This window comes from Eutrigla gurnardus (assembly GCF_963514095.1).
Source record: "Eutrigla gurnardus genome assembly, chromosome: 13".
Taxonomy (NCBI): domain Eukaryota; kingdom Metazoa; phylum Chordata; class Actinopteri; order Perciformes; family Triglidae; genus Eutrigla; species Eutrigla gurnardus.
The window spans coordinates 23,081,171-23,108,871 of record NC_139936.1 but is presented as its reverse complement, the minus strand read 5'-3'; the positions used below and the strand labels follow the sequence as shown (position 1 = coordinate 23,108,871).

The 27,701-nt window shown below is 43.1% G+C and overlaps 3 protein-coding genes across 5 annotated transcripts; 2 read left to right on the top strand and 1 right to left on the bottom strand.

Annotated features, from left to right (window-relative positions):
• Positions 1–440: 440 nt before the first annotated feature.
• On the bottom strand, positions 441–26,562 carry naaladl1 (N-acetylated alpha-linked acidic dipeptidase like 1). Its single transcript, XM_084025108.1, has 19 exons — positions 26,204–26,562; positions 25,653–25,825; positions 24,238–24,359; positions 23,018–23,137; positions 5,060–5,252; positions 4,782–4,875; positions 4,587–4,691; positions 4,101–4,186; positions 3,896–4,015; positions 3,737–3,822; positions 3,445–3,508; positions 3,175–3,242; positions 2,989–3,080; positions 2,556–2,649; positions 1,879–1,960; positions 1,487–1,660; positions 1,166–1,253; positions 974–1,066; positions 441–665 (listed from the first exon to the last, which is right to left on the bottom strand). The coding sequence occupies exons 1-19, from the start codon at positions 26,401–26,403 to the stop codon at positions 488–490; spliced, it is 2,232 nt and encodes a 743-aa protein (XP_083881234.1). The 5' UTR covers positions 26,404–26,562; the 3' UTR covers positions 441–487.
• On the top strand, positions 5,506–22,259 carry LOC311023339 (uncharacterized protein). 3 transcript variants are annotated; one of them, XM_084025104.1, is made up of 4 exons: positions 5,506–5,762; positions 6,605–8,332; positions 11,519–12,760; positions 21,825–22,259. In XM_084025104.1, exons 1-3 carry the CDS (start codon positions 5,591–5,593, stop codon positions 12,715–12,717), a joined length of 3,099 nt encoding a protein of 1,032 aa, XP_083881230.1. In that variant the 5' UTR covers positions 5,506–5,590; the 3' UTR covers positions 12,718–12,760; positions 21,825–22,259. The 3 variants fall into 3 exon arrangements, with proteins under 3 accessions (XP_083881230.1, XP_083881231.1, XP_083881229.1); XM_084025105.1 differs by lacking the exon at positions 21,825–22,259 and having other exon boundaries at positions 11,519–12,454; positions 12,539–13,049; XM_084025103.1 differs by lacking the exon at positions 21,825–22,259 and having other exon boundaries at positions 11,519–13,049.
• LOC311023344 (uncharacterized protein) lies at positions 18,051–20,580 on the top strand. The gene is made up of 2 exons (XM_084025109.1): positions 18,051–18,614; positions 18,743–20,580. Exons 1-2 carry the CDS (start codon positions 18,443–18,445, stop codon positions 19,855–19,857), a joined length of 1,287 nt encoding a protein of 428 aa, XP_083881235.1. The 5' UTR covers positions 18,051–18,442; the 3' UTR covers positions 19,858–20,580.
• Positions 26,563–27,701: the final 1,139 nt, after the last annotated feature.

Below are 27,701 nucleotides of genomic sequence, written 5' to 3'. Positions count from 1 at the left end.
TTGCCAGATATCCCTGACAAATGTTGCTAATATCCAGTCATACCAATATGATGAACCTCTGCACAATCTTTATAAGTTTACCTAAATCCTTCTGTGTCCCCGATACGTGCATATTATTGATTGGGATCCATTTCTTCTGGATGTCTCTCTCTATTTATCTGTAGAAAAACAAGTCCTTTTAACCTGTTAGTGTAACACATTTTAACAGTTGCTGTACACAGAAAAAATACACCTGCATTAACATTGGTTCATCTTTAATAAAAAAGATCCATCATACTTAAATATTTTAAACCTGTGACAAATATAGAAGACATCCACATTGCTGTTTGATGATGAGCTATGTTCATTGATTCCTATATCTGCTCACTTAATATCTATAATCTCATCGTGGCCGAGCTGATCAGTGCTCGGTGGCCGCAGGTCCTTGTCTTTCCCCCCGCTGTTCAATTCTGGGTGAGACAGTTCCTCCCTCCTTCCTCGTCTCCGTCTATATGACGTCACCCAGTGTGTGGGCGGCGCCCTCGATGGCCTGGGTCAGGACTGACAGGTGGTAGTGCACTTTGTCCCAGGCGCTGGACTGCCCCGATGACTCAGCGTCCTTAAAGGCATCAGCCAGCCCTGGGAAGGTCGGTTGGCCGGCACTACTTGCGGCCCAGATAACATGCCTGTGTGACATCCAGGGAAACAAAGAGTGATATAACAATGACAACCCTTCACAGCGAGGTGCTAAGTCACGATGAGGCGGGTGATCACTGTCTCAACAATGCAGCATGTGTGATGAATCTATGAATTATATATAAAAAACACATTTATATATACATATAAACAATGGCTTTTACTGGGGTCATTAAAACATTAGCACTGGGCCTTCATTCCTCCTACTGTCTTCATATTATGAATACAGTACAGTGCACACAGCAACACATGGCAGCCTCTATGAGATGCATATATGACTCGCACACCATCATCCCACCTGTATGCATGTTTATCAGGGAAGGCCAGAGGGTCCAAGAAGGCTCGGTCCAGCAGCATGAGCTGGTCGTTGATCCTTCTCACCTTCAGCGGTCTAAGAGAAGCGTGACAGGGAGACGTGGGGTTGACCGGCGCTCCGTTCTACGTGGACCTCAAAGGAGACAGTGATACGTCTGTATGTTTGTGCTCTTACGTTTCATTTGCCAGGTCGGATCTGTGAATCAGCCGGTCCATGTGAGATGCTGCCCTGCGAAAGCTGGCCACGGCATATTTGAGTGATTCTGAAACAAGACACAGATCAGCTGTGCAGCATCCTGGGAAGACTTCACCCTCTCTAATCCTGTGACTGCTGGTAGGAGAAACGCATGCTGCTTCTGCTGTTTGTTCTGTCATTAAGTAGTATCTCTTTTCAGCCCATGTAGAGACATTAGGGCCAACAATTAGAGGTATAAGTCAAAATATTCTAGCTGCCTTGGCCAAACCATGAATCTATATCTCCAGCTGTCCTGTTTACCCATAGAGATGTTCCTAGTTTGCAGGCGATCCTGATACAGGCCCACTGCTGTGTTGAGGTAGCTCTCCAGACTCTCAGCGTAGTCACTGTAGTTTAATGGCAACACCAGGCTGTCAGCCAATCGGATCAGGACGTTTCCTGCTGTCCTGGCAACGGCCTGATGACTGACGAACCCTGAGGAGGAGGAAGTGGTAAGATGAGAAGTTACACACAAGAGGAATAGTTGGAAATGGTTTTTGCTGTTTTCCAGTTGACGGAGACGTTGAGTAGAAACTGTTTATAGAAATACAATGATTTCTGTTGATGATCAAATGATATCATAAAATGAAGCATAATCGACAGTACTGACAGAAAAAAATGTATGCGATAACATGAGAGATATCAGTGCTCACCAGGATCAATGAACTTTGAAGCGTACTCGAAGGTGTCATATGCTGTGTGGTACGCTGGGTAAATCCGAACATCTGTTTTACTCTGTAAGATGAAAAATATCCAAATGACTTACATGATTAAATCTGTTCGGTCTAATTCTGACCTCACACGTGCACCCCAAAATAAGTTATTCTTGGGTGACATCATGTTTCAAACGGGTTAAAAAAAGGAAGGCTTTTATTTGTGGCCAGCATTGCATCACAGATTGAAGATATGTGTTGTGCTTGTTTCTGCTGCCTCCACAAAGGTGGAACAATCAAACTACATTATTACAAGTGAGGAGGTTCTGTTTTCATTCTTTCCACTCGGTTATTTCCTGTTTTATTTTGGTAACCTCACTCGTTTCAAAAGTCTTCACTTCCTGCCCTTGTGAGTTTCTCGCCACGTCCCCCGGGTTTCGTTTCACCCTTCCTCCCCATGTGTATTTAATCCTTGTGCTCTCCTGTTGCCTGTTTGTCTTAGTGCTTTGCTTTCCAGTAGTGTGTTTCTGTATTTTGGGACTTCTGCCTAGTACTTTTGATTTACAGCCTTGTGTCTGCAGTCTGCTGTTGAGTCCTTTGTCTGTTGGCTCCAGACTGATGCAAGTCTTTTACTCCAGACTTGAGCCCTCACAAAAAACCTCAGCAAGTGTTCCTACCCTGTCGTATGTGTATGAAAGGTCCATGGCGGTGATTCCCAGGTAATGGACAAAGGGGCCGTAGTCGCTCCCTGCTCCTGACAGGTATCCCACCCTGTCGCACGAACATGAGAAAACATTTGAGTTGATGAGAGATGTGAGATTTCCATGGGGACACATATCGTATACACTGCAAATCCCCTCACAATACAGATAAACTACATAATGTATGGAAGGTACAAATCTCTGCATTTTCACTGCAATCATTTGTCGACTCTAAAAAAACAAAGACAATGTGAATTCATCTTTATCGTTATGTATTATCTTATCTTTTTACTGCCTGTTAAATAATTAAAACGGTCATGGCAATGTCCTTAATTAACCCCCCCCCCAGGTACAAAAATCCTTGATAACTCTTCTCCCAGGATGCAAGATGTGCAATCTGGTCAATTACTTGGGAATGGGTCCGTGTGCCGGGCTTGTCCTGTTGAAATATTGGATCCAGTTGTCGTACACAGATGTGGAGACCAGACCAGGTGCATCGATCTGGAGAATAAACACTTTCATGTGAGGATCCTGGTGGTGTTTTGTTCCAGTTGAAATGCTGGAGAGAAACACCTGAACAGACCGTTTTTGTTACCTGTTTTGTGGCTTTGAAAATGACGTTCTGTAGCGACGGCATCGCAGAAGCCCTGAGACTGACGTTGCCTGAGGAGTGGAGGATGAGTGAATGTTATTGAAGAATTACTTCCTCAGACATTAAACATTTTGTACCATTAAATATTTAATGTCTGTCAACAAGAGAATTGCAAGAACATTCCTGCATACATGCGAATGTGGAAAAATCAAGCAAAGTTTCATTAAATATTTGTATGGATTTGTGATGAGTAGAGCAGCAGGACCTTCTTACCAAAAACGGCTATATCCACGTTGATGTAGGCGACGGTTCGTTCACTGAGCTTGGTGAAGTATTGCTGCAAACAGGACAAGATCGAAGGATATTTGTTATTATAAATACGTTTACAAGCAATACTCAAAGCGATACTTTTTGGTACATTTAGTGTAACAGTAGTACAAGTAAAATGACGTGATATTTGTTATATAGGAATATCCATCTAAAGTTTGATAACATTAGCCACCATGCACTACTGATCATAACAGGCCAATGTGATTATGTCTAATGTGGATTAATTGCACATCACCTCTGTGTATTCTGAAGAGCCAATAAGGCCAAACTCCTCCGCTCCCCAGCTCCCAAAGATGATGGACCTGCGAGGTCTCCATTTGCCTGCGACAGAGATGAACAATTACATCTTCATCCAGCCCTACATCAGTCATTCATCAGCCACGACGGTCCTCACCCTGCTTGACCATCGTGCCCAGAACTCTGGTCAGTTCCAGCATGACCGACGTCCCACTGCTGGGGTCGATGGCTCCATGAACCCAGCTGTCCCTGTGGTTCCCACAGATCACATACCTGTCTGTGGACGCAAACACACAGAGGGGTCACATTACAGGAACTAGATGTCAAAGACTGACTGATCTGGACTTGGTCACCAGGCTCACCTGGCTCGACACTCCCTCTGATAATTCCCATCACATTGGAGGAGTTCTTCACCTCTTCACGGTTGAAGATGTCCAGTTTCACGTCACTGGAAAAAGAGGTTCAAATTCAGAAGTCTCAAGCAACGGAAGGGAGACAAACAGATGTCCCACTGCTTGTATAGAAACATTAGACATTTGCCACTTTAAGCATTTAGCTGGGACACTTCAGCAGCCCTTTTGTACAACATTAAGATGAAGAAAAATAATCACACTGGATTGTGATTTCATTTTCACTTCATGATCACATTATTCATTTTAATTGCTGGAAGAAATTAAACAGTAATTCAGCAGTGTGGAACCAGGCAAATTAAGGATTGAAAACATGAGAAATAGTAGGTATAATAGGAAATAAAGGTTTGATGAGGTTTCTTTTATAATTGCATTGCTTAGTAATGACCCTAAATCAGCTTTAATTGCAGCAAATGCCTAGATTTGGTTGTTGAGTACCTATTGTTGAAAGCAGATGTATCTTTGAACCCTGGACCGCCATAGTTGTAGGTACAGTTGAATGCTCCTTGCCATGGAACTGGAACTGCCTTCCCACCTAGCTCACTGAAATAAACAATGGAAAAATGACCTCATTAGTTCTGAACCATTTTTGGGCCATATTAACTCCACAAGCAGATTTGTCACATCACACACCAGATTAACGTGTAGGCATCCTCAAATCCGATTGGTTGAATTGGAATGGGCGGGATCCCTGTGAGGTTCTCCACTGGAAGTCTGTAGGTTTCATCTGAAAAAGAATTGTAAATAATTTATAGAAAAGTTGTATATTCAATTAAAATGATTAAAATGACCTGATTTGTTTCCCTCCCTGGGACATTTTGTATTATAGCCAAAGTGCAGCAGTGGAGTAAACACACAATAAAGACAGAAGGAAAAACACTACTGTACCATTTTGACATGTCACAGGTTACCTTTGGCAGCCAGGTAGGGTGTGAGCATGTCTCCGAAGTTGGAGCTAAAGGCACCTCTCTCCACACCAGAAGGCGGCATGTACCAGGAGTGGGGATACGTCTCATTAATGTCTGACATGAGACCATCGTTGATGTCCAAAGGGTCCGAGTAGACTAGCACACCAATGACTCCGTAGGGTGCTGCATTGATGGCCTGGCAGAGAAACACAAGGCATTTATGGCAGCACATATATATATAGTATATATATATATATATATATATATATATATATATATATATATATATATATATATATATATATATATATATATATATATACAAACACCAATATTGAATTTTCAGTTCAATATTGGTGTTTGTGTTAAACACTGTAATCCAGTAGGTGGCGGTTATGCGCCATCTGTAAACCACTATTATGACACCGAAGAAGAAGTGAAAGGAGCGCGTGTGTAGTGGTGGTGGTTGAATTAGCTTGACGGTATTTATGTAGTTGTCGTGCCGGTAACTCGTGTATTGGATAGAAATCAACAATGTCTTCGGTCGAGTGTTTGAGAGAGTTTGTCAACCAGCGACTAACGGCCGCTGCTGAGGAAATATTCGGAGTTTTAAAAAAAGCTATAATCGAGTACGAAGAAGAAGTCGACCGTCAGCGCAGACTGTTGGATATGGTTTGGAAACCTGCAGTAATGTTACACAGGATAGGTGAGTAAAACGTCTTATTATTTTACTACCGCAAAACAGGGGAATTCAATTTACATCCAATCCACCGTTCAAATACACGCGTGGTGCATTCACGTGTAATCGGACAGACTGAAGTCGCTCTGTGACTGCGGGCCGGTTCGGTTGAGTGGCCTGCATTGAAACCAGACTGGTGAGGATCAAGAAGGTTACTTCAGACGGGTCGAGGGTGGGATGTTTTTCTTTGGAGTTAGGGGAGCAGCCAGTTGATAAAGACGTGTTAATGAGATGGGGAAGAAGGTCGGGAGCAATATGGGGTGGTTGAGTGGGTGGAGTAAGAACTTGATCAGGAGAAAGAGGGTAGGGATTAGGATGTGGTTGGTGGCTGCAATAGCTACATCTTAATGTGTATAATTCCCCTACGAGACGTGTTCATGATATGTTGTAGTACAGCAATGCCATCAAGTATTGTTAAACTAAGCTCATTTTTTCATACATGTTTACTGATTTACTTAATAACCTTCAATAGAAACCTAAAATATTTCACATCTTTTATTTAACGTTTCAATGAAATCCATGTAAATGAAACCCATTCCCACTTTTTGGACTATTTCTACTACTTCACTTCACTACTTCAGTGTTGCGTCCGCTTTTCAGCACCCAGCAACATTTTTGCTGAAATGGCTTTTCTAGTTTAATGTAATATTTTTATTCCATAGCGACATGAGGTCACATGTGTTTCAGTTTGTAGTCGTGTCATTTGTTTGTTTTCCAGAAAGTCCCTGATTCCATGTAAATGCAGTATAATATCTGCATTTTCTTCTCGACCATCACAGTAATATGTCGTTTTTGTTGTGTCCCTCCAGAGCTCCCACAGCAGCATGTCTGTAAGGAGGAAGAGGAGGAGATTCTCTGTGACCAGCAGCATCAGGAGAGGAACTCCAGTCTGGACCAGGAGGACCCAGAGCCTCCACAGATTAAAGAGGAGCAGGAGGAACTCTGCACCAGCCAGGAGGGAGAGCAGCTTGAACTGAAGCAGGAGACCGAGACCTTAATGTCCACTCCTACATATGAGGAAAGAGACCACAATGAAGATCAGACTCTGTGCTTGAGTGTCGATGACAGCTCTGTAGAACCAGAAACACACAGAGACCACGGTGAAGATCAGACTCTGTGCTTGAGTGTCGATGACAAAATTTCTGTAGAACCAGAAACACACAGAGACCACGGTGAAGATCAGACTCTGTGCTTGAGTGTCGATGACAAAATTTCTGTAGAACCAGAAACACACAGAGACCCCGGTGAAGATCAGACTCTGTGCTTGAATACTGATGATTCAGTTAAAAGCGTTGTGTTTTCTGAAACACACAGTGACCAACAGCTCCTCTCTAAGAACTATCGTGAAGCTGAGAGCCGAGACCAGCATGGAGACTCAGGACCAACTACAAATGCAAAGCCAGAACTAAAGATAATACTTCACAAATGCACAAGTGACGGGAGCAATCTAAACAACTCTAAAAAGATTCCCCATAAAAATCACTCCGGTAAAGTGCATTTCCCATGTGACACATGTGGGAAAACTTTCAAGTGCAAGTCCCATTTGTATAGACACCAGGAAACCCACAGAGCTGAGAAGCCACATGATTGCAACGTATGTGGGAAGAGTTTCAGTCGGCTTTCATCAGTGAAAACTCATTTAAGAATCCACACAAGTGTCCCTCCAGAGCTCCCACAGCAACATGTCTGTAGGGAGGAAGAGGAGGAGGTTCTCTGTGACCAGCAGCATCAGGAGAGGAACTCCAGTCTGGACCAGGAGGACCCAGAGCCTCCACAGATTAAAGAGGAGCAGGAGGAACTCTGCACCAGCCAGGAGGGAGAGCAGCTTGAACTGAAGCAGGAGACCGAGACCTTAATGTCCACTCCTATATATGAGGACAGAGACCACGATGAAGATCAGACTCTGCGCTTGAGTGTCGATGACAGCTCTGTAGAACCAGAAACACACAGAGACCACGGTGAAGATCAGACTCTGTGCTTGAATACTGATGATTCAGTTAAAAGCGTTGTGTTTTCTGAAACACACAGTGACCAACAGCTCCTCTCTAAGAACTATCGTGAAGCTGAGAGCCGAGACCAGCATGGAGACTCAGGACCAACTACAAATGCAAAGCCAGAACTAAAGATAATACTTCACAAATGCACAAGTGACGGGAGCAATCTAAACAACTCTAAAAAGATTCCCCATAAAAATCACTCCGGTAAAGTGCATTTCCCATGTGACACATGTGGGAAAACTTTCAAGTGCAAGTCCCATTTGTATAGACACCAGGAAACCCACAGAGCTGAGAAGCCACATGATTGCAACGTATGTGGGAAGAGTTTCAGTCGAAAATCATCAGTGAAAACTCATTTAAGAATCCACACAAGTGAGAAGCCTTATTGGTGCAAAACGTGTGGAAAAGATTTTCGACATTCCAGTCACCTTAATGTGCACATGAGAAAGCACACGGGCGAGAAGCCATATCCTTGCAAAACGTGTGGAAAAGATTTACGATATAAAAGTGACTTGATACATCACATGAGGAAACACACAGGTGAGAAGCCGTTTACATGCAAAACATGTGGAAAAGATTTTCGATATAAAAGTGACTTTACATGTCACATGAGAGCCCACACAGGTGAGAAGCCCTATTCTTGCAAAACATGCCGGAGCGTTTTCAGTCGTAGCGATTACTTGTTAAACCACATCAGAAGAGCTCACACTCTTGAAAAGCCCTTCATTTGCAATATCTGCGGGAAAAGATTCGGTGATTGCGCTCACTTGTCGAGACATAAAAAGTCCCATACAGACAAGTAGCGTTATATTTGTAAAATACGTGGGGAGACAAATTTGTTCTCATGTTCAAAACACAAGAACTGACAGAAATGAGGAGGCACATAATGTAAGCATTTACAGGAACATTGAGTTCATAGTTCCTAAAATGTCTGTGCTCTTAAGTGAATATTCTCTGTTGTATGAGTGTATTTTGAACTCTGATGTTTGTGCTGAGAAACCCTCCCGCTAGTGTTGTTGGTTCAGGCATGTCGTCATCCTGCAGCACATGAATGCAACTTGTAGATCATGTGTTACATGGTGCTGTTAAATCGGTCTAAGCAGTAATGAATGTGAATAAACTGGAATGATCTGCCTGTCTCTTGATCTCAAGTATGTACTCTGACAATAAAGCGTTGTATGGTGATGATGTAAGAATACCAGATTCACATTAAAGTCTAACGGTGTAAGCAAACCATGTTTTCCAAGGCTCCATGTTTGATTAACATCAACAGTCAACTCGCTCGTGAAGAACAGTTCTTCACAAAGTGTTGGAGATTAAGTTCCAGTAGGATTTAGGGTTGCACGGTATACCGGTACTAATTTGGTACCGGGGTACTGAGGCATTTAAAACGGTACTACACTCAACAAAAATATAAACGCAACACTTGTTTTTGCTCCCATTTTTCATGAGATGGACTTAAAGATCTAAAATTCATTCCAGATACACAATATTACCATTTCTCTCAAACATTGTTCACAAATCTGTCTAAATGTGTGATAGTGAGCACTTCTGCTTTGCTGAGATAATCCATCCCACCTCACAGGTGTGCCACATCAAGATGCTGATCTGACATCATGATTAGTGCACAGGTGTACCTTATACTGCCCACAATAAAAGGCCACTCTGAAATGTGCAGTTTTGTCTCACAGCAAAATGCCACAGATGCCACAAGCATTGAGGGAGCGTGCAATTGGCATGCTGACAGCAGGAATGTCAACCAGATCTGTTGCTCGTGCATTGAATGTTCATTTCTCCACCATAAGCCGTCTCCAAAGGCGTTTCAGAGAATATGGCAGTACATCCAACCGGCCTCACAACCACAGACCACGTGTAACCACACCAGCCCAGGACCTCCACATCCAGCAGGTTCACCTCCAAGATCGTCTGAGACCAGCCACTCAGACAGCTGCTGAAACAATTGGTTTGCATAACCAAACAATTTCTGCACAAACTGTCAGAAACCGTCTCAGGGAAGCTCAACTGCATGCTCATCGTCCTCATCGGGGTCTTGACCTGACTCCAGCTCGTCGCCGTAACAGACTTGAGTGGGCAAATGCTCACATTCGATGGCGTCTGGCACGTTGGAGAGGTGTTCTCTTCATGGATGAATCTCGGTTTACATTGTTCAGGGCAGATGGCAGACAGCGTGTGTGGCGTCGTGTGGGTGAGCGCTTTGCTGATGTCAATGTTGTGGATCGAGTGGCCCATGGTGGTGGTGGGGTTATGGTATGGGCAGGCATCTGTTATGGACGAAGAACACAGGTGCATTTTATTGATGGCATTTTGAATGCACAGAGATACCGTGATGAGATCCTGAGGCCCATTGTTGTGCCATACATCCATGAACATCACCTCATGTTTCAGCAAGATAATGCACGGCCCCATGTTGCAAGGATCTGTACACAATTCTTGGAAGCTGAAAATGTCCCAGTTCTTGCATGGCCAGCATACTCACCGGACATGTCACCCATTGAGCATGTTTGGGATGTGCTTGACCGGCGTATACGACAGCGTGTACCAGTTCCCACTAATATCCAGCAACTTCGCACAGCCATTGAAGAGGAGTGGACCAACATTCCACAGGCCACAATTGACAATCTGATAAACTCTATGCGAAGAAGATGTGTTGCACTGCATGAGGCAAATGGTGGTCACACCAGATACTGACTGGTTCTGAGTCCCCAGACCCCCAATAAAGCAAAAAAATGCACATTTCAGGGTGGCCTTTTATTGTGGACAGTCTAAGGCACACCTGTGCACTAATCATGATGTCAGATCAGCATCTTGATGTGGCACACCTGTGAGGTGGGATGGATTATCTCAGCAAAGCAGAAGTGCTCACTATCACACATTTAGACTGATTTGTGAACAATGTTTGAGAGAAATGGTAATATTGTGTATCTGGAATGAATTTTAGATCTTTAAGTCCATCTCATGAAAAATGGGAGCAAAACAAAAGTGTTGCGTTTATATTTTTGTTGAGTATATGTACAATAGTTTTCCTCCGATTGCCAAGATTGCATGTAAGTTCCACACAGTCTGCTTTTGTTTTATGTCACATGCACTTCTGCTTTACTACCACACATGTAAATAAAGCAATGATTGGAAAGGAAGGAATGGAGACGTGGGATGGAAACATGTAAGGAAGTATCACAAAATAAGACTAGCTTTAGGATGCAAGAAAAGGGGGGAAACGGTGTTTCCACTCCTGCACACTAGGTGGCGATATGCGCCTTCCAGCTTTTTGCAATCCGCCGTTCAAACGATACAAAAGAAGAAAACTCCAACTGACTCGGCGGAAATCAACACCAGCTTTCTCTGCTTCCACGTGTGAAGTTAGCTGGAAGACGATGTTGTAGATATTTAATTTGTCATTAAACAACTATGTCTTCGGTCGAGTATCTGAGAGAGTTTGTCAGCGAGCGACTAACCGCTGCTGCTGAAGAAATATTCTTCGTTTTTAAAACAACTATCGTGGAGTACCAGCAGGAGATCGACCGTCAGCGCAGACTGTTGGATATCGTTTGGAAACCCGAAGTCAAGTTACAGAGGATAGGTGTGTAAAACGGATTTGATATCACAAAATGTAGGAATATCTATATAATACACGTCGTGTTTGATATATGGTGGTTGTACTTTTCTCGACCATCACAGTAATATGTCGTTTTTGTTGTGTCCCTCCAGAGCTCCCACAGCAACATGTCTGTAGGGAGGAAGAGGAGGAGGTTCTCTGTGACCAGCAGCATCAGGAGAGGAACTCCAGTCTGGACCAGGAGGACCCAGAGCCTCCACAGATTAAAGAGGAGCAGGAGGAACTCTGCACCAGCCAGGAGGGAGAGCAGCTTGAACTGAAGCAGGAGACCGAGACCTTTATGTCCACTACATACGAGGACAGAGACCACGGTGAAGATCAGACTCTGTGCTTGAGTGTCGATGACAGCTCTGTAGAACCAGAAACACACAGAGACCACGGTGAAGATCAGACTCTGTGCTTGAGTGTCGATGACAGCTCTGTAGAACCAGAAACACACAGCGGCCACGGTGAAGATCAGACTCTGTGCTTGAATACTGATGATTCAGTTAAAAGCGTTGTGTTTTCTGAAACACACAGTGACCACCAGCTCCTCTCTAAGAACTATCGTGAAGCTGAGAGCCGAGACCAGCATGGAGACTCAGGACCAACTACAAATGCAAAGCCAGAACTAAAGATAATACTTCACAAATGCACAAGTGACGGGAGCAATCTAAACAACTCTAAAAAGATTCCCCATAAAAATCACTCCGGTAAAGTGCATTTCCCATGTGACACATGTGGGAAAACTTTCAAGTGCAAGTCCCATTTGTATAGACACCAGGAAACCCACAGAGCTGAGAAGCCACATGATTGCAACGTATGTGGGAAGAGTTTCAGTCGAAAATCATCAGTGAAAACTCATTTAAGAATCCACACAAGTGAGAAGCCTTATTGGTGCAAAACGTGTGGAAAAGATTTTCGACATTCCAGTCACCTTAATGTGCACATGAGAAAGCACACGGGCGAGAAGCCATATCCATGCAAAACGTGTGGAAAAGATTTACGATATAAAAGTGACTTGATACATCACATGAGGAAACACACAGGTGAGAAGCCGTTTACATGCAAAACATGTGGAAAAGATTTTCGATATAAAAGGGACTTTACATGTCACATGAGAGCCCACACAGGTGAGAAGCCCTATTCTTGCAAAACATGCCGGAGCGTTTTCAGTCGTAGCGATTACTTGTTAAACCACATCAGAAGAGCTCACACTCTTGAAAAGCCCTTCATTTGCAATATCTGCGGGAAAAGATTCGGTGATTGCGCTCACTTGTCGAGACATAAAAAGTCCCATACAGACAAGTAGCGTTGTATTTGTAAAATACGTGGGGAGACAAATTTGTTCTCATGTTCAAAACACAAGAACTGACAGAAATGAGGAGGCACATAATGTAAGCATTTACAGGAACATTGAGTTCATAGTTCCTAAAATGTCTGTGCTCTTAAATGAATATTCTCCGTTGTATGAGTGTATTTTGAACTGTGATGTTTGTGCTGAGAAACCCTCCCGCTAGTGTTGTTGGTTCAGGCATGTCGTCATCCTGCAGCACATGAATGCAACTTGTAGATCATGTGTTACATGGTGCTGTTAAATCGGTCTAAGCAGTAATGAATGTGAATAAACTGGAATGATCTGCCTGTCTCTTGATCTCAAGTATGTACTCTGACAATAAAGCGTTGTATGGTGATGATGTAAGAATACCAGATTCACATTAAAGTCTAACGGTGTAAGCAAACCATGTTTTCCAAGGCTCCATGTTTGATTAACATCAACAGTCAACTCGCTCGTGAAGAACAGTTCTTCACAAAGTGTTGGAGATTAAGTTCCAGTAGGACTTAATTCCATTTGATAGTTTCAGCTGCCCACATCACCCAAGTCCTGTATTTACACTCAACAAAAATATAAACGCAACACTTTTGTTTTTGCTCCCATTTTTCATGAGATGGACTTAACCCTCGGGGCACTTTAAAAATGTACGCACACTCACTACCTTCGGGCCTGTTTGGGCCACGCCTATACAAGTGTCATAAAAAAGAGGGAAAAAAACTCTTTTTTTTCACTTTCACTGCATAAACCTTTTCAACAACTTCAGACCTAACCTTAGATATAAAGTTTGTTATTAGTTTTTAACTTTTTTTCTGTTTTTAAGCCTTTTTCTCACACGAACATTGTGTACTTTTTATGCGAAAAACAGAAAATATGCAATATTTTCCAAAAATGAGGTGCAAAGAGGATTATTTGAGATGAAGTTATTACAGCCTTGACTAGGTCAAAAATTGATAACATTGTTTTCCAAAAACTTACACCTGTTACTTTCGGGCCCAAATGGGGTCACTCTCATAAAAGTGTCATAAAAAATGAATGAATTAATTTTTTTTTTCACTTTCACTGCATCAAGCTTTTCAACAACTTCAGACCTAACAATAGATATAAAGCTTATTATAATAATTATTATTTTATGTTTTAGGCCCTTTTTTCATACAAAAAATGTCTAATTTCAATGCAAAAAGCACAAAATATGCAATATTTTCCAAAAATGAGGTGCAAAGAGGATTATTGGGGATTAAGTTATTACAGCCTTGACTAGGTCAAAAATTGATAACATTGTTTTTGATGCATTATTATTTTTGGAGACATTAGAGTTTTTTCCAAAAACTTACACCTGTTACTTTCGGGCCCAATTGGGGTCCCCCTCATAAAAGTGTCATAAAAAATGAATAAATAAAAAAAAAAATTCACTTTCACTGCATCAACCTTTTCAACAATTTCAGACCTAACAATAGATATAAAGCTTAGTATTATTATTTTATGTTTTAGGCCCTTTTTTCATACAAAAATGCCTGGTTCACATCATCAAATCGCACCTTTCAGGTCACATGGAATAGCTCGATGTCCAAACCCTGTTCTCTGGACCCTAACCCTTACCCTCAAGGCTCAGTATTAGGACCGCTTCTGTTCTCACTATACACCAGATCACTAGGTTCTGTTATCACATCGCATGGATTCTCCTACCATGCTACGCAGATGACACCCAGCTGTTCCTCTCTTTTCCCCCGTCCTCTGACACTCACATTGCAACTCGCATCTCGGACTGTCTGGCTGACATCTCTGGCTGGACAACTGCACATCACCTCAAGCTTAACCTGAATAAAACCGAACTCCTCTTCATCCCAGGGAAAGACTGCCCTCGCATGGACCTGTCGGTCACTGTCGAGGGCATCACAGTATTACCTTCCTCAACTGCGAGGAACCTGGGTGTAATCCTAGATGACCAACTATCCTGCACCCCCAACATCACTGCTGTGGCCCGATCCTGCAGATTTGCCCTCTACAATATCCGCAGGATTCTGACCTTCCTCACAAAGGATGCAACGCAACTCTTGGTCCAAGCACTGGTCATCTCTCGCCTTGACTACTGCAACTCTCTCCTGGCCGGACTTCCGGCCTCTGCAACTAAACCATTGCAGCGTATCCAGAATGCTGCAGCACGCCTTATCTTCAATCTACCCAAATTCTCCCATGTGACCCCCCTCCTCCGTGACCTCCACTGGCTCCCTGTTGCAGCACGCATCCAATTCAAGACGATGGCACTGGCCTTCAAGGCCATCAATTGAACGGCACCCATCTACCTCCAAACACGCTTTGGAGAAAAGCGCTATATAAATGAGGCCATTTACACTGGTCAAACCTCACGCCCTGAGGTGAGCACTTCGCTCCTCTACTTCAGCTGGCCGGCTGGTACCACCATCGCTGAAATCAAACAAATGTTGCTCAACAAAGTCCAGACTCTTCTCTGTTATGGTCCTCAGTGGTGACTATTTTTTAGCTCTTACTTTATCGGCAATGATACGTTGTGGTTTCTTTGTTTCTTTCTTTTGACAAATGTACTTATTGTAAGTCGCTTTGGACAAAAGCTAAATGACCTAAATGTAAATGTACAACCACACAGCCAATACTACAGAGGAGGGTCTCTTTTGATCAAGAAACAAAAACATAAACAAATCCCACCTGGCCCTTCGGAATTTAATTTCACACACACACAGACACAGACACACACACACACACACACACACACACACACACACACACACACACACACAATCAATCACATTCACACCACTCTTTTATATCAATCCCAACACACCCAAACCATATTTGAGCCGTTCTGGTCATGCATTTTGCAGAATACGAACTAGGCTCCTATTGTGACACTGTGCTCTGATCTCAGGCTGCTCCTCATGACTGTCTGCAGTCTGTTGGACAAATGACCAGTCTGACCAGGCTGCAAACTAGTTGTGCAGACTTCAGAGAAGCAACAGCATTGATATTTTATACCACGCAGCCAACAGTGCAGTGGAGTCTCTCTTTTGATCAAGAAAAAAAGACATGCACAAATCTCCATTTGCCTGTGAAGAGCTCATTTTCACAAACACACACACAGACACACACACACACACACACACACACACACACACACACACACACACACACACACACACACACACACACACACACACACACACACACACACACACACAATTTATTCTCAAACACATTCACACCACTCTTTTATATTAATTCCAACACACTAAGACCATTTTTGTGGATTTCAGCCTCTTCACTGGCATGCATTCTGCAGGATAAGACAACCATTCCATCCATTGAAACTGTGTGTGGTTTGCTCTACTGCCCCCAGTGGTTTGAGGGAGTCAGCACACCTCAAACCTTTTTTTCTGTTATTTTGAAGGGAGAGGCTTAGGAAGTCACATTGATGCTGGCTTTAGAGAAAAAAATGACCGTTTCACAGTATGTCAAAAAAACCTAATTTTATGGTTTTATAATGGGAGTTAATGGGGCCCGCCACGGTCCCGAAGGTGGCAGGTGTGGGAATTTTTTTTATGGTATATTCTATACATCTTGCAATCAAATGGATGAAAAAAAAATGTTTTAAAAATTAAAAGACATTCCTTGGAGAAGTTTCAGAAAAGTAGGCGTTAAACTGACAGAGATATTGATACTCAAAAATCAAAAGTACCCAAACGGTCCCCCAAAGTGCCCCGAGGGAGATCTAAAATTCATTCCAGATACACAATATTACCATTTCTCTCAAACATTGTTCACAAATCTGTCTAAATGTGTGATAGTGAGCACTTCTGCTTTGCTGAGATAATCCATCCCACCTCACAGGTGTGCCACATCAAGATGCTGATCTGACATTATGATTAGTGCACAGGTGTACCTTATACTGCCCACAATAAAAGGCCACTCTGAAATGTGCAGTTTTGTCTCACAGCAAAATGCCACAGATGCCACAAGCATTGAGGGAGCGTGCAATTGGCATGCTGACAGCAGGAATGTCAACCAGATCTGTTGCTCGTGCATTGAATGTTCATTTCTCCACCATAAGCCATCTCCAAAGGCGTTTCAGAGAATATGGCAGTACATCCAACCGGCCTCACAACCACAGACCACGTGTAACCACACCAGCCCAGGACCTCCACATCCAGCAGGTTCACCTCCAAGATCGTCTGAGACCAGCCACTCAGACAGCTGCTGAAACAATTGGTTTGCATAACCAAACAATTTCTGCACAAACTGTCAGAAACCGTCTCAGGGAAGCTCAACTGCATGCTCGTCGTCCTCATCGGGGTCTTGACCTGACTCCAGCTCGTCGCCGTAACAGACTTGAGTGGGCAAATGCTCACATTCGATGGCGTCTGGCACGTTGGAGAGGTGTTCTCTTCACGGATGAATCTCGGTTTACATTGTTGAGGGCAGATGGCAGACAGCGTGTGTGGCGTCGTGTGGGTGAGCGCTTTGCTGATGTCAATGTTGTGGATCGAGTGGCCCATGGTGGTGGTGGGGTTATGGTATGGGCAGGCATCTGTTATGGACGAAGAACACAGGTGCATTTTATTGATGGCATTTTGAATGCACAGAGATACCGTGATGAGATCCTGAGGCCCATTGTTGTGCCATAACATCCATGAACATCACCTCATGTTTCAGCAAGATAATGCACGGCCCCATGTTGCAAGGATCTGTACACAATTCTTGGAAGCTGAAAATGTCCCAGTTCTTGCATGGCCAGCATACTCACCGGACATGTCACCCATTGAGCATGTTTGGGATGTGCTTGACCGGCGTATACGACAGCGTGTACCAGTAACCACTAATATCCAGCAACTTCGCACAGCCATTGAAGAGGAGTGGACCAACATTCCACAGGCCACAATTGACAATCTGATAAACTCTATGCGAAGAAGATGTGTTGCACTGCATGAGGCAAATGGTGGTCACACCAGATACTGACTGGTTCTGAGTCCCCAGACCCCCAATAAAGCAAAAAAATGCACATTTCAGGGTGGCCTTTTATTGTGGACAGTCTAAGGAACACCTGTGCACTAATCATGATGTCAGATCAGCATCTTGATGTGGCACACCTGTGAGGTGGGATGGATTATCTCAGCAAAGCAGAAGTGCTCACTATCACACATTTAGACTGATTTGTGAACAATGTTTGAGAGAAATGGTAATATTGTGTATCTGGAATGAATTTTAGATCTTTAAGTCCATCTCATGAAAAATGGGAGCAAAAACAAAAGTGTTGCGTTTATATTTTTGTTGAGTGTATGTACAACAGTTTTCCTCCGATTGCCAAGATTGCATGTAAATTCCACACAGTCTGCTTTTGTTTTATGTCACATGTACTTCTGCTTTACTACCACACATGTAAATAAAGCAATGATTGGAAAGGAAGGAATGGAGACGTGGGATGGAAACATGTAAGGAAGTATCACAAAATAAGACTAGTTTTAGGATGCAAGAAAAGGGGGGAAACGGTGTTTCCACTCCTGCACACTAGGTGGCGATATGCGCCTTCCAGCTTTTTGCAATCCGCCGTTCAAACGATACAAAAGAAGAAAACTCCAACTGACTCGGCGGAAATCAACACCAGCTTTCTCTGCTTTCACGTGTGAAGTTAGCTGGAAGACGATGTTGTAGATATTTAATTTGTCATAAAACAACCATGTCTTCGGTCGAGTATCTGAGAGAGTTTGTCAGCGAGCGACTAACCGCTGCTGCTGAAGAAATATTCTCCGTTTTTAAAACAACTATCGTGGAGTACCAGCAGGAGATCGACCGTCAGCGCAGACTGTTGGATATCGTTTGGAAACCCGAAGTCAAGTTACAGAGGATAGGTGTGTAAAACGGATTTGATATCACAAAATTTAGGAATATCTATATAATACACGTCGTGTTTGATATATGGTGGTTGTACTTTTCTCGACCATCACAGTAATATGTCGTTTTTGTTGTGTCCCTCCAGAGCTCCCACAGCAACATGTCTGTAGGGAGGAAGAGGAGGAGGTTCTCTGTGACCAGCAGCATCAGGAGAGGAACTCCAGTCTGGACCAGGAGGACCCAGAGCCTCCACAGATTAAAGAGGAGCAGGAGGAACTCTGCACCAGCCAGGAGGGAGAGCAGCTTGAACTGAAGCAGGAGACCGAGACCTTTATGTCCACTACATACGAGGACAGAGACCACGGTGAAGATCAGACTCTGTGCTTGAGTGTCGATGACAGCTCTGTAGAACCAGAAACACACAGAGACCACGGTGAAGATCAGACTCTGTGCTTGAGTGTCGATGACAGCTCTGTAGAACCAGAAACACACAGCGGCCACGGTGAAGATCAGACTCTGTGCTTGAATACTGATGATTCAGTTAAAAGCGTTGTGTTTTCTGAAACACACAGTGACCACCAGCTCCTCTCTAAGAACTATCGTGAAGCTGAGAGCCGAGACCAGCATGGAGACTCAGGACCAACTACAAATGCAAAGCCAGAACTAAAGATAATACTTCACAAATGCACAAGTGACGGGAGCAATCTAAACAACTCTAAAAAGATTCCCCATAAAAATCACTCCGGTAAAGTGCATTTCCCATGTGACACATGTGGGAAAACTTTCAAGTACAAGTCCCGTTTGGAAAGACACCAGGAAACCCACAGAGCTGAGAAGCCACATGATTGCAACGTATGTGGGAAGAGTTTCAGTCGGCTTTCATCAGTGAAAACTCATTTAAGAATGCACACAAGTGAGAAGCCTTATTCGTGCAAAACGTGTGGAAAAGATTTTCGACATTCCAGTCACCTTAATGTGCACATGAGAAAGCACACGGGCGAGAAGCCGTATCCATGCAAACCGTGTGGAAAAGATTTTCGATATAAAAGTGACTTGATATATCACATGAGGAAACACACAGGTGAGAAGCCGTATTCTTGCCAAACATGCAGGAGCGTTTTCAGTCGTAGTGATGGCTTGTTAAACCACATCAGAAGAGCTCACACTCTTGAAAAGCCCTTCCTTTGTAATATCTGCGGGAAAAGATACTGTGATCGCTCTCACTTGTCGAGACATATAAAGTCCCATACAGACAAGTAGCGTTGTATTTGTAAAATACAGTGCTGTGCATAAGTTTAGGCACCTCATGCCAAAGTTATGCTAAAGAGGAATAAAAAAATCATCTTTTGTGAATTGATATTAATGCATTTATTAAACAAATTAGGAAAAATCCTACCTTTTAGGACACCAATTTTCTTTGTGAATTTATAATGTATCTTAAAGAAATAAATGTTCTTCATTAAAATACAGGGTGCATAAGTATTGGCACCCCTATGTTAAACTCCCATAGAGGCAGGCAGATTTTTATTTTTAAAGGCCAGTTATTACATGGATCCAGGATACTATGCATTCTGATAAAGTTACCTGGACCTTTGGAGTTAAAATAAATGCAAATCCTCACATACCCTTCACATACCTAGAGACTGGCATGGTGCGTTTCAGTTAGACTATGCAAGAAAAGGGGGGAAATTGTGTTTCAACTCCTGCACACTAGGTGGCGATATGCGCCTTCCAGCTTTTTGCAATCCGCCGTTCAAACGATACAAAAGAAGAAAACTCGGCGGAAATCAACACCAGCTTTCTCTGCTTTCACGTGTGAAGTTAGCTGGAAGACGATGTTGTAGATATTTAATTTGTAATAAAACCATGTCTTCGGTCGAGTATCTGAGAGAGTTTGTCAGCGAGCGACTAACCGCTGCTGCTGAAGAAATATTCTCCGTTTTTAAAACAACTATCGTGGAGTACCAGCAGGAGATCGACCGTCAGCGCAGACTGTTGGATATCGTTTGGAAACCCGAAGTCAAGTTACAGAGGATAGGTGTGTAAAACGGATTTGATATCACAAAACTTAGGAATATCTATATAATACACGTCGTGTTTGATATATGGTGGTTGTACTTTTCTCGACCATCACAGTAATATGTCGTTTTTGTTGTGTCCCTCCAGAGCTCCCACAGCAACATGTCTGTAGGGAGGAAGAGGAGGAGGTTCTCTGTGACCAGCAGCATCAGGAGAGGAACTCCAGTCTGGACCAGGAGGACCCAGAGCCTCCACAGATTAAAGAGGAGCAGGAGGAACTCTGCACCAGCCAGGAGGGAGAGCAGCTTGAACTGAAGCAGGAGACCGAGACCTTAATGTCCACTCCTACATACGAGGACAGAGACCACGGTGAAGATCAGACTCTGTGCTTGAGTGTCGATGACAAAAGCTCTGTAGAACCAGAAACACACAGAGACCACCAGCTCCTCTCTCATGTAGCTGAAAGGCAGGATGAGGAAGGAGACCAGCATGGAAACTCAGAATCAACTAGAAATGCAGAAACGGAACATCACAAAGGCCCTAGACCTAGTATGGATGTAAACACCTCTAACTTGTTAAAGATCCACCATAATACTCACGCACGTAAAAGGTCTTTCCAATGTGACACATGTGGCAAAGTTTTCCTGTTTAAGACCTATTTGTATAAACACCTGAGAACCCACACGGGCGAGAAGCCACATACTTGCAGCGTCTGCGGGAAAACATTCAATCAGGTGTCCACGTTGAACACTCATGCAAGAATCCACACAGGTGACAACTTAAAGTCACATCCTTGCACAACGTGTGGGGAAGTTTTTCGATACAATAGCCACCTGATATGCCACATGTAAATGCACACGCGTGAGAAGCCCTATTCTTGTAGCATCTGTGGGAGCGCGTACACAATTAGGACCTACTTGATGCGCCACATGAGGACCCACACAGGGGAGAGGCCGCATTCTTGCCACACATGTGGGAAAGCATTCTGGCAGTTATCGGAATTGAAAACTCATATAAGAATCCACACAGGCGAGAAGCCGTACTCGTGCAAAACGTGTGGAAAAGGTTTCGGACGTCATAGTGGCTTACAGGTCCACATCCGAAGAGAACACACTGGTGAGAAACCGTACATCTGTACAGTCTGCGGGAAAAGATACTTTGATGGGTCTCAGTTGGGGAGACATAAAAAATTGCATGCGGCCAAGTAGCCTTGTAGGTCAAAACCAAAGGACTCGGGCCACTAACAGTAATAGCCACACTTTGAAGAAACCTTTTCCTCAAATGACACCTGAGGATCAATATAAAGAGGAGGAAGCATGGAGCTGAAGTGCCGTGGAGACGTGGTCACCAGCTGAATGCAATGCATGTCTGCAACAGCTACATCCTTAGACTTTATGTCATCATTTCCCAGAGAGGAGGTCACGATATGTTGAAGGAGAACAACAATGCTCAGGTTTTGTTAAACTCACCTAATGTCTCCCTACATGTTTACATGTATGTTGTTTTCTGACATCAGAAGTAAGAGCAGTTCTGAGTGTTGAGTTAAAAACATGCAAGTTCATTCTGGAAATAAATCTATGATCTGTTACTGTTTAATATGTTCACTGAAGCTGCCTAATGAAGGAACAGTGGTGGAATGTGAATCAGGAACACGAAAAATAGGTATTTGTACTTTTAATAGGCGCCCATTGTGTGTTCCATATACTTCTACCTCTACTACACACATTTACTGTATAATGAGCTCATTAAATATGATGTGAAAGTATCCAGTGGTTTGTCAACCAGGTAAAACATTAAATTTCTCCACTTCATCTACTTCTTGTACTTGTTTCATTATAAAATACATAAAACCTAAAGCGTGTCCAGTTGCCTACGACAAAGCTTTCAAAGATTACCGGGTCCTGGATGCCTGAGAACCTTCACAGATGAGTAGCCTTGTATCTGTGAAATACGTGGTCACACACAAGCAGGCAGAGAGACATGTTGTAACATGTCAGATAGACGGGTGGATTGGTGCAGCGTCAGGAGTGATGCAGGCATTTGGAGACGTTAACTCGTTTTGAATCATGCTGGCATCATGAATACATTTACTGGATTTTCAGGTCTGTTGTGCGGCACATTAAAATATGCAAATGTTTAAGAATTGTTGTCAGTTGATGTTAGTTCTGAGTCACGTTGTAATGAAAAGGCTTGTTCAGTGGAATGGTAAGATTGCACATTTATTTCTGTGCTCCACAGCCTTTATTATCTCAATGATAGGTGTCATTTCAAGATTAGTGCTGTTATTTATGTAGATGCCACTTATCAAAGCCCTTAAAGTTCACTAGCACATAATCAATTATATCTTTCCTTGACAGATTGTCTCTACTTATCTTTATAACCAAAATGAAAAGTCACTCACTTTAGCACCTCTTCCCGCTCCTCCATATCTGGTAATTGCGATGGTTCCTCTCAGGTCCACTGTACTGTTCAACTGCTGGTAGTCATTCGGTGTCCCATGGTTGGCGTACACCAGTTTGCCCTAAAACATTCAGAAGAATCAATAATTGCTCAAAAGAACACACATGATGTTGTTGTGCCAGGATTAGGTAACGTTTTCATGACACAAGTTGACAGAGGGAAGATACACAGTAGGAAAATCATTCAAAGAAATACCATAAATACACAATATATTGCCCTTTAATATATTATTTACATTTACCAAATTTCACAATTCCAATTCAAATCGCTATGAGACTTCCTTGTGCTGTTAGTTCAAATCTAATGCTTATCACTGCCTCCTTTCATTACTTGGATGGCCTCGTCCTCCCCCAATATAGATGGCCACCGATAGTAACAACCATTCGTTGTTACACTTAACAGATGGACTCTTGTTGGTTTATCAACTCAGTCTGCATCATAAAGTGCAATGTACATGATAAGGCAAATAAAACATTTTTGCCTTAAGGATGCCATGTCTGTTTGGAAACACAGTTTACTGGCAGCTGCAAAGTCATCTGACTTTGTGATGCACTTAAATGATGCGGAAGACACATAAAAAATGTCTATATTTTCATGACCATCCATCTGTTCAGCCATATACTGTGGCTTTCTGTCCAATAAAATAATGGATGCCTCTTCTGTGATGATGTTGTATTACTTTGCTTCTGTGTGGCATATGGATATAACTTCAGGTCTTCTTTTGGTTTCCAAGACAAAGGTTGTCAACTTGTTCTTCTTAAAAATGCATCATAATCATAAAAAATCATGATTTGTTGCAAAAGTTAATTCGCTGATGGAATTGCATTTTCTTAGATAATTAAATGCCGTGCTTTGAGGTTAAAACAAAATAACAACAGCACCCAGGCAGCATGGGGCACACGGGGGACTGTTTCCCATTCAGTAGAGGAGGTCGGTGCACCAGCATGAACATAACAAATTACAATCTCTTCAATGCTTTGGAATATTTGAAAGTGTGTGTTATAGAGGTAAGTTCATAATTTACAGGCCTGCCTGCCAGCCCTTGGTCAGCTCTGCTAGATGCAGTCCGGGCAGGTTAATGAAGATAAAGCAGCTGCTTTAGACATACTGAAGGTAAGGTTTTTTTACGGGCTCTTTGAACAGACTTTCAGAGTGTTTTACCTTCGGGTGTCCAGCAGGGGCGAAGGCAGCGTATGGCTGGACCACCTCAGGATCCTCTTGATCCGGAGTATAACTCTTCTCTTTTTCTCTTACAGTGTGCAGCACAGTATCGGTCGGGCTCACTGAAAGAAACAACTCATGGTGAACGGTCTGCTAGTGCAGTGAGAGAACGTCCACGTCTCACTGGCAGAAGAAAACCTCCACGTTAGACTGCCTGGAACTTCAATTTGTCTGAAGAAAGGTAGGAAGCTGCATTGTCTCTTGTTGGTAAGTCAGAAACTAATTGTAGATTTGGGTTTAGGCATTCTGTGAGTAGAGCTAGTTGTAATATTTAGTCTTGTCTAGATAGCTTGTTGTTTAAATTCTTGTGAAGCTGGTGATACTGAGTGGGCAATTACTTAGTTTCAGCCAGCTCAGCTGTAGTCAATAGACCTGATTCTGTGACTCCGCTCACCGTGTCCGACCATCGCTTTGTGACTTTCTCCCTCCCCATTCAGCCCACCACATCCCTCCCCTCTACGCCTCGAACTGTCACCAGCCGCCGCAACCTGAAATCCCTCACTCCCTCCGCTCTCTCCTCAACTGTTCTTTGCTCACTACCATCCAAACAACTATTCTCCTTAATGCCTACTGAGGAAACCTCCTCCATCCTGATGTCCTCACTCTCCTCTTCTTAGGACACTCTCTGTCCCCCCATCTCACGATCTATGTTCTTACCTATAGCACTTTGATCACAGCACTGTTGTACTGTTTCCTTGCTGAACAGCTACTACTTTACTCGGATGAGGATCTAACACTTGTTTCTATTTTCTCGTTCTTACTTTATCAGCAATGATATGTTGTGGTTTCTTTCTTTTGACAAATGTACTTATTGTAAGTCACTTTGGACAAAAGCGTCTGCTAAATGACCTAAATGTAATGTAAATGTAAATGTTAGACGCAACAAAAAATGTAGTCAAATTGTGTGCCTTTAGTTGCAGATTTCTTGGAAAGTTGGATTGAGTATGGAATGAAAAGCAAAAAAATGTTTTCGGACACAGTTGGTTTTGTTAGAGATGATGGGAAACATTCAACAGGCTTAATTTAACAAGCTGAAAATGCAGAAGTTTTAGATCGCAAAGACTTTGTTCTTCACTGCTAAAAAAACTGATATAACTGATTACTTTATTTTTAAAATGAACCTTTTAAAAAGTATAAGAGGTAGAAACAATATACAGGTTGTCCTTAAAAAGCAGATTATTTTGAATTGTGTAACTGTAAGTAGTTAGGGTCCAAAAAGTTACATAAGAAAGGAATAAAGATCAGGTTCTCACTAGTGTGAACGCTGCTGAGTCAGCAGCTCACTGCAGTAAATGGGGAGGGACGGAGGTGGCTTCCCCCCTTTTCATTCCAACACATTTAATGACTTGACTCACCTACAGTGACCTTGTTGGGGTTCTTGCGGTCAGGGAAGGACAGGTAGACCATGTACTCCTCTCTCCAGGTCTTGTCCAGACCGGTCTCGGGGTCCTGCCATCTCTTGAGCATATACTGCACTGTCTGCTCATCTCCAGCTGTGGTGGCCAGGTGGGGCGCTTTGGTCAACTCCCTGTGTAGGAAGATGAGCATAAATAAGGCTATGATTTGGTCATGTTTAGGATCATTTGCTGACTGGAACCTAAAAGGACCACGAGAAACTTAAAGAGGCTCCTTGTGGAGCGGGATCATGTGAAGCCTAAAAGCCTTTAGGAATATGCTATCATACTTTATCCAACTTCATGTTTTAAAAATGAATCATACGACCTCATAAGAATGTAAATGATCATTTAGACTGTGACATTTCAATGTGAAAACCGACATGAACATAGCTGGAAGTCTTTCTATAATCCATCTTTTTCTTACTTTCCTTTTTTTTACTTGAACAAATAAACATGATGAAAACGATAATTGATCAACAGAATAGAAATGTAATCATTCACCAACTCACCGGAGGTTTTCCTGAATCTGGATGTTGTCCACCTCAGACAAGAACTTCTCAACGAGGCTCTCGTCCACATCCTTCGCCACATCCTTGACCCAGGACGGCGCGGAGCCGTCGCTCTTGGTGATACCATAGTGGCCAAGTAGGATGCCTGCAGTCAGTACGGCAGCGCCACACAGAATCCCAATCAACGCCTGCTTTATCATTCTCCTCCCTGGAATTAGGTCTTGAAATGAAATAGTTCTCCGTCTATTTGAACTGGAATATTGTGCCCGAGGTCAGGAATGTTGTGGTGCTGCTTATGAATATCTGCTTATGTAAGAGGAATATCCTCGCATCTAACTCCCAAATGATCACCAGCGCAGCTTCTGAAGTGAAGAAAGACATAAACCCATTGTAAAGTTTAACTATTAATGTTTGCAGATGGGATGGACTTTGTCCCTTTGTGTGTGTGTGTGTGTGTGTGTGTGTTTTATGAGAGGAGAAGTGGTGGCAATCGCTGGTATAAATCAAAAGCCGACCAGCCCCCGTCATTTGACATCCTAGGCCAGCCAATCAGAGTATACGCCAGACATGAGACCTATAACTACCTGGGCCACAAATTTAACATCGCTGGAGAATGGAATCAGCAAGTGATTGACATGGCACATCAGTTTATGACCAGACTGGATCTCATCGACGCAGCACCTCTTCATGTAACTTTTAAATTGCAGGCAATACGAGACATAGCCTTTTCTAAAATTCAACATCTCTTTGCTAATGTCCATATTCCACAAAAAGTGTTGCAGGAAATGGACAATAAAACCGTAAGCACGGTTAGGAAATGGCTGTGTCTTAATACACATTCCACCAGATGTTTTATCTTCCAGAAAAAACAGGACGGGGAGCTCGGAGTTCCAAACTGCATGTGGGAGTACACCGACGCAAGACAGTCTCACCTCACCAACATGCTGAATTGCGACGACACCAGCGTGAGGCAAATGGCCAGAGCATCGTTAATGCTGGATTTTAAGAAACGGAAAGTGCTACATGCACGCAGTGGAGAAGAAAACTTCCTGGGCTTTAAAAAAAAGCCCAATGGAAAGCTGGATGGACGAGCACAGGGGTTCGGCGTGTCATCAGACTGGCCAGACCTGAACGACCTATGCTGCAGGACAGGCACTGAACTTAAGTGGACTTCCCATCTCCAACCTGTAGAGGTCACCGATGCAGTCATAAAGGATCCATCTGTCGTTGTGGAAGCCAGGCTGCACCATAACAGCATTGTCTACCTGCTCCAGCCTAGAACATCCAGGCAGACACTTGTGTCTATTCAGAGAGCACAAAATATGGAGTACTGGTCCAATCTAAAACTTCAGGGAAAGTTGGCAAAGCTGCCCTGTGCGGATCACTCTGTATCACACACCATCTACAACAATGCCAACATCAGTGAGGAGATACTTATCTTCTGTATAAAGGCACGCCTGCAGGTTCTCCCCACAAAATATAACTTATCACTGTGGTT